Here is a 12,141-nt window from a genome sequence, read left to right as displayed (position 1 = left end):
CAGAGCTAGGGCATGGGAAAGGCAGCTTTCATGTCCTTTTCTGGACATGTCTCCCTCAATTCTGGAAACTAATGTTTGCACACACCTGAGCTGAGAAGAGCTGGGGCATTGCCCTGTGGGGAGCTTGGCAAACCACCACCAATGAAGGAATTTTCAGAGAGCCAACCAACAGGAAAGCAAATTCTTTTAAAGATGAATTGATTTGCTGAGAGAGTAAATCTTAAAAGTCCTCATCACAAAAAAAAAAAAATTTTTTTTTGGTAACTATGGTGACAGGTGTTCACTAGAATTATTGTGATGATCATTTTGCAATATATACAAATATCAAATCGTATGTTGTACATCTGAAACTAATATAATGTTATATGTCAATTATACCTCAATAAAAAATGAATTGATAATTGTCTTATGAAAACACAATAGTAGAATCTAATACTTTTTGAGCGTGTGATACGTTGTGCTACTAAGTTATTTAATTCTCACCACTACACTGTAGGGTGGGTAATCCCATTGTCTATTGAGTAAACAGACTCACAGGTTAGGCTCTTGGCCTGGTCACGGCAGCCAGAAAGTGGCAACGATGGACCTAGAAGCTGGGCCAGCCTCACTCCAAGGCCTGGTTCTTGACCTTTATGCTAGACCACAGGGTCCTGACCCTAGAGCACACCTGGGACATTTTTTTTGAGTTCTTGTTACAACTCCTCCTGCATATACTACAGTCAGGACTGTTTGCCAAGCATCTGGGGAGGGATGTATGTGTGTGTTTGTGTTTATAGTTTTCAAAAATTGAATCAGTAAGTTTGTGTCTCCCCCTATAGGAAGAGGGAAAGACTACAGTCGGTTGCCAGCAATTTTGGTAACATCTGTTCCAGGATAAAACATCTATAAATCTCCTCAATCCCATGTATTCACTAAGTAAGACACATTTTTCAAAATCATTGATTTGTATTTAGCAGTTTCTTTGGTTATCTCTGATTTTTTAAAAATTAAATGTGATTCTTTTACTTCAATGTTTTTGAACGAAAATGGCAATTAGTTTTATAAATTTGCTTCCTCATTTGAAATAGTCTTTGGCTAATATTCTAGGTGTACACCTTTACAATGTTTGGTTTTATTATAGGGCAGGGCACTGAGAATGCCTTTTTAAAAGTTGAGCTCTTTGGTGACAAAAAATGAACTTGGTGGCTGGGCCCCCCTGTGTGCCTTTGTGTCTGGACTGATGGTCCGGATGATAGCTGTCATCTGTGTGGAGTCTCAGTTGAAGGACCACAGAGTTTGAGGCCATGGTTGGGGGAAGGAGTATCACGTTAGCGCCGAGTCCCAGGTTATGTAGGTTTACACTGTGTTGACAGTGACCCTCCTTGGGATTCCTGACCCAGCCTCTAGAATCATCTTGGAAATGGTTTATCTGCCTTTTGTGCTCAAGTATGTTCTATCCCAGTAACCATAGTCCTGGCCACCATGTAGCTGTAGCTCAGATCTCTGTTGCTCACAGGGACCGGCTGCTGAAGGTGCCCTCTTTTGTGATTGACACAGGTATGAGGTCTGCAGCACCTCCATGGATGGCTCAGAATGTGTCACACTTCCAGTCTACTTCAGAGAGAGGAAGTCCAGGCCGTTGAGCACTTCCTCCGGGGCAGTGCTGTTCGGGCAGCCACTGCTGGTTTCTGTTCCCAAGCACAAGCTAACCCTCGAGTCTTTGTACCAGGCTGTTTGTGAGCGTATCAGGTTGGTGGCAGGAATATGATTTGCTTGTTATGTAAAATCAATACATGCCCAGTAATAGTAGTTACTACCCCCTGCAGAGTGCCTGTGTTGATACTGTGTGCTCACTTCTGTTGGAAATGCAGTTGTGTCAGCCCCTGGGCCAGGCCAGGTGCTGTTGGGACAGGGCCTCTGGTACATCTTAAGCACCATGACACTAGGCACCTAAGCCTCCTGTGATCTCTGGAATCATGTCTGTCACTCCTGTCAGTCAACTGCTTTAGGGAGTCTAGTGCTTTGATGGCATTTTGTATTTGAATACAGTTTCTGAATACGCCACTATCGTTCTGAAGCTGGTAATTAATGTTACTGAGAAATATTTTTTAAAGTGATGGTGCCACTTGATATTTATAGAAGACTTGAAACAGACTTTCTCAGAGTCTTCAGTGACTTGGTAGTTAGACATCTCTTAGGTTCCTCTCAATTTCTTGAAATATTGCACCACCACATGATTTTAAAGCCCTTTTATTTAAATAAATTGATTTGTAAATAGCTGAATATATAAATTATGAACTACTTCTAGCTAAGTAGTGGAGAAAAATACATAAATGTTACAACTAACAAACCATTTTTTCTTTCTTTTTTTCAAGCCGCTATATAAAACAGCCTTTGCCTGATGAGTCTGGCAGCTTGCCCTTGGAGCCGGGGGCCTGCAACGGCTCCAGGGGCAGCTGTGAAGGTGAGCACTTGCTACACTGTGGGGCTGTGACTGATCAAATCCCTCCTGACCTCCCTCTTCTTCCAAAGGTTTTGTACACATGGGAGAGGGAGGCTCTGAGGCTGGGTTGGGGGCTCTGCCTAGAAAGCAGACCTGGGAGCCCCGTCTGCATCACTCCACTGTGCTGGTGCCTGTTGTCCAACTTTGTTACCTCGTGGAATCTTCTTAGACATGTAGACTGGTTTTCACTTCAGGCAGACTGAGCCTAGCAGAACTGAGTGACTTGCCCAAGGTCATGAGGCAGAGTCAGGATTTGATTCTTATCTGTTGGGATTGCAACGTGGGTGCTTATCCAGCACTTGATGGCCTCCATGACCTGGCTTCTATCCGCAGAGCTGTTATCTTGGCCCTTACCCATCATTGTGGGTGTGGCACCACCCCTTGGGAGGGCAGGCATTCTGGCCAGCCAGTCAGAAGGCAGAGATAGGTTCTCTTGGGCATTTCTCTCTTTCTACCCAGGAAGCTACTGGTAGTGGCTGACTCTAGACAGCTCCTGGTGTGGGAGTGAAGAGCCACAGACTGAAAGATGGATTTGTTGCAGGAAACCCAGAGCCCTCGCCATCCTCCTGTGGCCAAGTGCTCACAAGCTCATGCCTGACCCAAGAGACATGTCTTACCTGCATTATGGCTATCACTCTTCTTTTTGGGGCTTAGGTGACTCGGTAGCCTTATTCCTATAAAACTGTAAATGTCCTCCAAGTTAGTGCTGTAAATTTTCAATTGCAAATCCAAATGCCCAGGTGTCACTGACATGCACAGTCTTGGAAAGTGAGAATTGACGTTAAAAATAATGACCACAAGGCTTTGTCCTCAACAGATATTCCAAATTGTTGGTATTTTAGGTTGAGTATTTATTATAGTCATATTCTTATTCTTGCCCAGAATATCCTGTTCTCCTCCCACTACAGAAGCCCAGGAGTGTATTTTGTGCACAGGTCCTACAAGCAGATATGTCGGAGTGGTAATTGTAGTCTCTGAGCACACCCTGGGTGACCTCTGGGTTCTCAGCACTCTGGAAGTTAGGGCATTGTGATTCCCAGCTCGAGGTGTGCAGTGGACTTGAACAAGTCACTTCATCCCTGTGAACCTTGGTTTATCCATCTGCAAAATGGGATGATGACATCTGCTTCACAGAGTTGAGGTTATAATTTAATGAGATAACATGGTTAAAGTACCTGGCACATAATAGATGCTCCATTAATAATAACACCATGTGAGTATTTGCTATTGTTATAATTAGCCTAGCTCTTAGACATTCCATCTGTCAGTCTCTTACTGCCTTCTTTTGAATCCTGTAAGTGAGTCTTGATGCAGAGACTTCAAACCCTGTTTAACCTTCAAATACAGTCATGTGCCGCATAACGTTTTGGTCAATGGCAGACTGCATATACGACTGTGGTCCCATAAGAGAGTACTGTATAGCTTAGATGTAGAGTATACTATACCACCTAGGTTTGTTTGAGTACACTCAATGATGTTCACACAATGACAAAATTGCTTAACAGTGCATTTCTCAGAAAGTATCCCTGTTGTTAAGCGATGCACGACTACACTTTTAACCTCTTTACTGCCATGGCTCCTTGTTAGGTTTGTGGTGGCTGTTTCCTGCTGATTCTGAGTGACCTTGGGTAGCTGCTTTCAGTGGACCCTACTTTCTTTTCTCATCCTGTGAGATACACTTTATGGCATTTTAATTCTGACTGCATTATCAGAAGGTTCCTGAGATTGTCCAGGTAACTGGCAGCCCAGTGGCACAGCCAGGGACAGAGTTCTTGTAGTGTTGGGGCTCTGTTCACTGAGTGGGGTTGAGGCAGATTTTGGTTGTGACCCTCTTGGAGAGGCAGCAGGCAGGGCAGGGTTTCACTTGCCAGGCTGGGAGTGGGGCAGGCTTACATGGGTGTAAAAGGGGCAGTGCCACTGTCTCAGGAGTCAAGTGAGCTGGTTGGGAAAGGAACATCTGTGAGAGCTGGGGCTTGCGGTCTCATGCAAGCTGGCTGTTTCAGAGCGGTGCTGATGGGGATCCATGTCAACATCCTCATCCATGCTGTGCTGTTCCTGTGGCCTGAGAGGAAACTGTGCTGCATGGTCCCAGGCCTGACTTGTCCTTCGTCATGAACACTCCTAAGGCAGACTGTCCTTGAAAGAGGATTCTTATGTCGAACATCCTCCTTTCCTTGGAGTTTCCATTTCTAGTGATATTTCCCCAAGTATGTACACTTTATATTTTATTATTTATTTTTTTTATTTTTATTTTTTGCTGAGGAAGATTCACCCTGAGCTAACATCTGTTGCCGGATCCTCCTCCTTTTTTTTGCTTGAGGAAGATTAGCCCTGAGCTAACATCCATGCCAGTCTTTCTCTATTTTGTATGTGGGTCGCCGCCACAGCATGGCCGATGAGTGGTATAGGTCTGTGCCCAGGATCCGAACCTGTGAACCCAGGCCGCTGAAGCGGAGCATGCCAAACTTAACCTCTACACCACGGGCTGGCCCCTAAACTTTATATTTTGAATCTTTTCTTCCTCTATTAATTTTGCATCACCTTTTGGAGTTGTCCCCGTCTTTGTTGAAATTACTTATCTGTTACCTTAACTTTCCCTTTCAACTGCCCACAACAAAAAGTATGATGAATATGTTCATGGATCTTTTTATTGCAGCCACATATACTAGTTCTCTGGAAAAACCTGGGAAATTTACTCATCAGCATATGTCTCTAGAATGCCTATTATAACTCAGCAATCTGAAATGAATAAAGATAAAAAAAAGAAAAGGAGGGGAGGAACCTTTGTGCGGTGTTCTCTGGGACCCAGCGTGGCACCTGCACTCGTGAGACAATTCAGTAAATACCTGTTGAAGGGACAGTCATCAGATATTTCTTGTGGAGGAAAGGAAGACTTTTACTTAATATTTGAAAGTTGACTTTTAAATTGCATTTCTTAGCAGACTGTCTTCTTGAGTGTTGAGTATGTGTTGAATTTTGGTCCTTTACTCTCTATGGGCCTAATGATGAAGTCAAAAGAGTGGACTGTGGGGTGAAGCCCAGTAAAGTACCAAGTCGTGAGGGGCCCAATTAGGACTGGCAGGACTGCGTGACTCACTTAGTACCTTCAGGTGACTCGTTGAACCTCTCTGGGCTTCCTTTTCCTCATCACGGAATAGCAATGCCCACTCTGCTTGTCTTACTGCATTGTGATGAGGATCACATGTGAATTCAGGTGCCTTGTAAATGCCAAGGAGTGGATATAGTTTCGTATACACAGAGCAAAGTCTGGCAGGAAACACCACAGTGAGGTGTGAAATAAAATTTTTAACATTGAAATGGTGGCAAATTATATACACGTTATTTATTTATATTTTTTTGTGTGTGAGGAAGATCAGCCCTGAGCTAACATCTGATGCCAATCCTCCTCTTTTTTTTTGCTGAGGAAGGTTGGCCCTGAGCTAACATCCGTGCCCGTCTTCCTCCACTTTATATGCGACGCCGCCACAGCATGGCTTGACAAGCAGTGTGTTGGTGTGCACCTGGGATCCGAACCTGCGAACCCTGGGCTGCCAAAGTGGAGGGCGCACACTTAACCGCTTGCGCCACTGGCCGGCCCCTATATACACGTTATTTTTCATTTGTGTGCCAGGAGAAGATGAAGAGGAAATGGAGCATCAGGAAGAAGGCAAAGAGCAGCTTTCAGAAACAGAAGGCAGTGGGGAGGATGAGCTGGGAAGTGACCACGGTGAGACCACACAAAAGATCAAAGGCCGGCCCTGCCCAAAAAGGCTTTTTACCTTCAGCCTTGTGAACTCCTATGGAACAGCCGACATAAATTCCCTTGCAACTGATGGAAAACTACTTAAACTCAACTGTAAGCACTTTCAAACTGGGCTTTTGGAGACTTGGGATCTATTTGAAGATATTTGCACTCAGTACTCACTGTGTTGGGCTTTCAAATCTCCGTGTAGCTCAGGATCAGACACTTGTATGATCCTTGGTTTGAAGCTCCCTAAAGACTGTTTTAGAGACCTGACCCCACCCCCCACCCTCACCCTCCTTGTCAGGCTTTTCTCTCTGGTCCTTGATGACTTCAGAAGGAAGCAAGCTCTCCCTCCACTCCTCCCACCCTTCAGGACCTTTGCTCCAGGTTGATAATACTTCCTGTGGCCCTCCTAGGTGGCAGCATTTCCCCAAACTCATTTCACTTATGAGAATAAACGCATATGTCTTTTGTTCCATAAGAATATTCATGAAATGTGACCCATCTAGAGGATGCTTGTAGATTTTGTAGACCATTACCTGGAGCCTATAATGGGACTGCTGTACAGACAGGAAGAGGCATCCACGTGGGGTGTGCAGTGTGTGTGAGAAGCACAAGTGGACGGTGAAAGCACCTGCACAGGGTCAGGAGGGGAGCTGCAAAAGTGTCTCCTGGGTCTTCTACCTTCCTTCATCAGAAAAGAAATTAGCTAGGTGTCCTTTAGCTAGGTAGCTAGCTAGCTTTTTCTTCTGGTTATACCTCTTTAAAAAACTGTTTTTTAATAACAGCTTTATTGAGATATTCTTAGAGCTTTACATCCATCTATCTCTCCGCCTCACTGTAGCTCCCTCCTCTCCATGAGGCTTCCTTCTTTTCGTCTAATGTCTTGAAAATTCTAGCCAAAGATTCTAGGAGTCTTTGACTGCTCAACTCAGTCTTTCCATCTCCTTCCCTTCTCTCTGATGCTGTGGCCTGGAAGATGCCTCCAGGTAGTAAGCGGGGCAGTGTAGGCATCACCTAGTTTCTTTTCCTTCTCTCAGGGATCTCACTCTTGCTCTAATATCCAATGTCTGAAAACAGTTATTTCATCTATTTTGTCAGGTTTTCTTGTGGTTTAAGGCAGGAGGGTAAATCTGGTTGCTCTTACTTCATCTTGACCTTTGGCCTTTCATAATTCTTTTTGGTTTTTTTTCCCCCTTTTTCTCCCCAAAGCCCCAGTAGATAGTTGTATGTCATAGTTGCACATCCTTCTAGTTGCTGTATGTGGGACGCCACCTCAGCACGGCCAGAGAAGCAGTGCGTCGGTGTGCGCCCAGGATCCGAACATGGGCCGCCAATAGTGGAGTGCGTGCACTTAACCGCTAAGCCACGGGGCCGGCCCCTCAGAATTCTAAATAGCGCCTTTGGAGCTTATCTGTAGCGTTGAGGAAATCTTTGCCAAAGGATTTAGGGGTTCAGGGGTCTCAGAGTTGGCTGGCTCAACCAGAGCACTGCTCTTGGCAGTGGCTGGTAATGGGTGAGCAGGTGTTGATGGTGTAGCCTGAGTATGGTCTTTCTCACTCCGGTCACCTGAAGAGCCTCTCCTGTTGCTGGCCATTCAGTAATGAATGACACTTTGTTCCTCCTCCACAGCTAGATCCACACTGGCCATCGATTGGGACAATGAGACCCGGAGCCTTTATTATGATGAGCAAGAATCTGAGGTAGGTCACTTGAAATTCTTGGTCAGTGGTGTGTGCTGGTTTCTACTCTGGATGTGTGTTAGGGTCCCTCTCACCAGTTCCACAGCAATTTAACAAGTTATATTTCAGATTGAGAATGAAAAACAGTTAAGGATTTTGTCGTTGTATGTTCCGAGGCTCCAGAGAGTACATTATATTCCAGGCATGAGAGCTCATGAGGTCATGGCTCAATATGGTAAGATCTTATTTCCCCAACAGAACTTAGTGCTTCGTTCCTCACAGGCCTATGAGAAGCACGTGAGCATGTTGCAGCCTCAGAAGAAGAAAAAGATGGCAGTGGCCCTAAGAGACTGCATCGAGCTCTTCACCACTATGGAGACCCTTGGCGAGCATGACCCCTGGTATGCAGCTCCCCACTCTGGGCAAGCTACCATGTACCCTGGGACTCTGAGATCTGCAGGGGCAGGGGTCATCTGTGTACACAAAAACCTTTTGTATTTGGACTTGTCACTCTTTTACATGGCCGCATGTAAAAGGTGTGCAACACAGGTCTGTGTGAACTGTGTTTTCCAGACTAAGAAAGCCATCACCCTGTTTTGGAAGGTGGCTTAGAGACCTCCCTGCCCTGAAGCAGTCATGCTGAGTGCAAGAAAGGATGTTGTGGGATTGTGGCTGTGCCTCCCTGGCTTGAGTGCCCGGGTGGCACTGGCTGCTGCCTCCCCTCTAAGTGGTGGTTTCTCTTTTCTCTTCAGGTACTGTCCCAACTGTAAGAAGCATCAACAGGCCACAAAGAAGTTTGACTTATGGTCTTTGCCGAAGATCTTGGTGGTCCACCTCAAACGTTTCTCCTACAATAGATACTGGAGGGATAAGCTCGACACAGTCGTGGAATTCCCAGTAAGGTGGGTTCCCAGGCTGCAGTGTTATTAGGAAAATTAAAAAATAGGCAGGAAATCTGGGCACTGATTGGCTGAAGGGTTTTGCCACCAGAGACTTTCCTACATGAGGATGTGTGTTGTTGGGCTTTGGGAGGTTAGACTTTGGTTCACTTTACTTCCTCATCCTCCCACCTTTGGAGAAAAGACTCTCCAGTAGAAGCCTTCCCCAGGCTCAGGGTGATGCTGATCATCTCTGCCACTGCTGGTTCCCCTCTCGAGTCCCTCATGCCACCTAACTGTCTGTCATTGGTCCCAGGGAGCCTGGGCTCAGCAGGACAGCACAAGAGCAGTGCTGCTTCTTATTAACAGAGGGACAAGGCAACCAGAGAGTAATCTGCTGGGGAGAATTGGATTACTGGGGGCTGCACGTAGGGGTGCAGATTCACCACCATCCTGTCCCTGGGGTAGGGACTTGGGGCTGGCTGTCTACTCATGTCCTCTCAGGTCCCAGGATACAGAGTGTAACTGACACAGGAAAGTAAATCAACAAGATAGGAGTTCCTCCACAAAATGCAGATTTTAAAATATGGGTGGATATTTTACATGAAGTATAGATGTGTCAATGGGAGAATCTAGGTGATGGGTATATAGGTATTTGTTGTAAAATTCTTTTAACTTTTCAGTATGTTTGAAATTTTCAAAATAAAATATTGGGGAAAAAAGCTTTCTGAACCTATTTTGATATTTAGCTTAAATTTTTATGGTACTAATTGTAATTCTGAATATAGCAGCCATTTCTGCAAAGTTGCTGCAGCCTTCTTGTCTGTGCCCAGAGCCCGTCCTCGGAGTTTGGTCTGGGGTTGGAGTTACCCAGGAGGCTTCTCCTCTTTTCTAGTCTGAACATGTAGTGGTCAGAACAAGACCCCATGGCCCCTTCTCTCATGGTCTGTTCATTCATTCCTTCAGTCATTGGCTTTTGAGTGCCTCTTGTTGTCTCCTGTTGCATAAAAGGAGTTTCTGGGTTACTCTGACTTCTTTCTCTGAGTTTAACGTATTTAAGGGCTGTTTTTGTGTTTTGTGCTCAGAGCTCTGAACATGTCCGAGTTTGTCTGTGACCTGTCAGCAAGGCCTTACGTGTATGACCTCATTGCCGTGTCCAATCATTATGGAGCCATGGGGGTTGGCCACTGTAAGTACTGGCAGCTGCTTCCTTCTGAGATGTTGAAATGCCCTCCGCCAGTCATCTCACGAGCCTCTCCTGGTGTGCCAGGCGTTGCCCAAAGCACTTTACTTAAACGGCTCCTTGGGCCTCAGGTTTCAGGCTTTTTCTGTGCAGCTGCTCCTCTACTCTTTTTTTTTTTGGTTTTCATGTTCTTTAATAATCCCACCTCTGGGAATCTATCCTAAGGAAATTACTTGACATTGGGACAAAGTTTTATGTACAAAGATATTCACATATTTATAACTGAAAAATTGGTAACAGCATTGGTGATCACCAGTTGGCACTACTGTCCGTCTACTTGATAGAAGAGTACACAGCCATTGCAAAATAAATTAATAATAACACGGGGAAATGCCCATGATAGGTTAAGTGAAAACAGCGACACAAAAAGTTGCATCATCACAGAAGGTAGTGTCACAACTACGTTAAAACAAAAGCAAAGGAACTGATTAGAGGTGGAAAGCCTAGGAGGAGACGCCAAAATGTTCATTTTACTTTTTTTTCTTTGTTCTACTTTATTTTCCAAAATTTCTATAATGTGTGGGTTTACTTTTATAATGGAAAGACCTGGTACATTGTGTTGCTTTGTTTACAGAAAGGGTTAGCGATGTTGAAGTGAGGAGCTAGGTCTCCTCATATTTTCTCTACTGCCCTTACACTGTGCCAACTGCCACTACACCCAGTATTAGGACCCCAAGAGATGATGCCATGGTGGGTGTCAGTTCCAGTTTAGTGGATCACAGAATTGCCCTAAACCCCAGTCTTCTCCCCTATACTGGTAAGCTTCTTCTGTTGGCCCAATAGTCTTACCTCCTGGCTCCTGATGGCTGCTCAGTCTCCAGTCCTCATGTCTACATTTCAGGCCATCAGAATAAGGGGAAAAAAGGGCACTCACTACCTTCCCTTTTAAGCAGACCTCCTAAGTCTCCCTCAGCTCCTCTGTATACATCTCATTGGCTATAACTTGGTCACATAGCTAAACCTAGCTGTAGGAGAGGGTGGGAAATAAAAATTTTTCCTATTTAAAAATTGTGTCTCTACTGGGGTGGCTGTTAGCAATCTCTGGTCACATCATATTCTGCAGCACTTACTTTTCTGTAACTTTTTTCTCCCAAAATAAATTTTGATATCTGTGTTCATGCATACTGGTCAAATGTATTCTTTTTTTGTGTGAGGAAGATTAGCCCTGAGCTAACATCTGTTGCCAATCCTCCTCTTTTTGCTGAGGAAGATTGGCCGTGAGCTAACATCCGTGCCCATCTTCCTCTACTTTATATGGGACATCACCACAGCATGGCTTGACAAGCAGTGCGTCGGTCTGCGTGCGGGATCCAAACCTGTGAACCCCAGGCCACCGAAGCGGAGCACGAGAACATAACCACTACGCCACCGGGCTAGCCACCAAATGTATTCATTTTTAAACTGCTATTTTAGCGTATAAACATACCACCTGGGCAGTTTCTTAGCCTCCATATGCTTCAGTTTTCTCTTCCATGAGATTAGCTGGTTGTGTGAGGCTCCACATTGGGTCCACAGTTGGAACTCCAAGATTGAGAGCCCCCAATGCTGCTGTTATGCCAAGCACAGACAGTGGAAACAGTCCCTTGGCACCTTCTCTGTCACCTTTTCCTGTGTTCTTCAACCACCACTTTGTGCAGTAAGCACTACAGTGAGGAATGGTTAGATAGCTTGCCCAAAGTCACACAGCAGGTTGAGACTAGAAACCAGATCTCCATTAGATTCTGTCGTTTCTTTTTTTTTTTTGGTGAGGAAGACCAGCCCTGAGCTAACATCTGATGCCAATCCTCTTCTTTTTTTGCTGAGGAAGACTGGCCCTGGGCTAACATCTGTGCCCATCTTCCTCTACTTTATATGGGACGCTGCCACAGCATGCCTTAACAAGTGGTGCGTTGGTGCGCACCTGGGATCTGAACCGGCGAACCCTGGGCAGCCGCAGTGGAGCATGCGCACTTAACCACTTTCGCCACTGGGCCGGCCCCTCTGTCATTTCTTAGAGTCTGGGTGGAGCAGGAATTGGGCATTGCTGCTGGGATTGCTGTTGTAAACACATCCTGCTTGGAAATAGTGTAAAATCAAGACAGGAAGTGTTGGCTGTGGGAAATGCTTGGACC

The 12,141-nt window shown here is 45.3% G+C and overlaps 1 protein-coding gene across 3 annotated transcripts in view; it reads left to right on the top strand.

Moving 5' to 3' along the window:
- The window catches only part of USP4 (ubiquitin specific peptidase 4), a 43,669-nt gene that overhangs the window by 29,482 nt on the left and 2,046 nt on the right, over positions 1-12,141 (top strand). For 2 of the 3 annotated variants that reach the window (XM_004419693.3, XM_004419694.3), the window contains 7 exons: positions 1,537-1,728; positions 2,355-2,443; positions 6,114-6,338; positions 7,860-7,930; positions 8,192-8,310; positions 8,662-8,811; positions 9,873-9,976. In XM_004419693.3, the coding sequence (XP_004419750.1) occupies positions 1,537-1,728; positions 2,355-2,443; positions 6,114-6,338; positions 7,860-7,930; positions 8,192-8,310; positions 8,662-8,811; positions 9,873-9,976 (950 nt within the window). The remainder of the gene's footprint in view (positions 1-1,536; positions 1,729-2,354; positions 2,444-6,113; positions 6,339-7,859; positions 7,931-8,191; positions 8,311-8,661; positions 8,812-9,872; positions 9,977-12,141) is intronic. The other variant, XM_087430987.1, reaches the window with a different exon arrangement.

Source organism: Ceratotherium simum, chromosome 5 (assembly GCF_057802395.1).
Source record: "Ceratotherium simum simum isolate JZ-2026a chromosome 5, ASM5780239v1, whole genome shotgun sequence".
NCBI lineage: Eukaryota > Metazoa > Chordata > Mammalia > Perissodactyla > Rhinocerotidae > Ceratotherium > Ceratotherium simum.
Note: the sequence above shows the minus strand (reverse complement) of the source record. Positions and strands in the feature narration are given on the sequence as shown.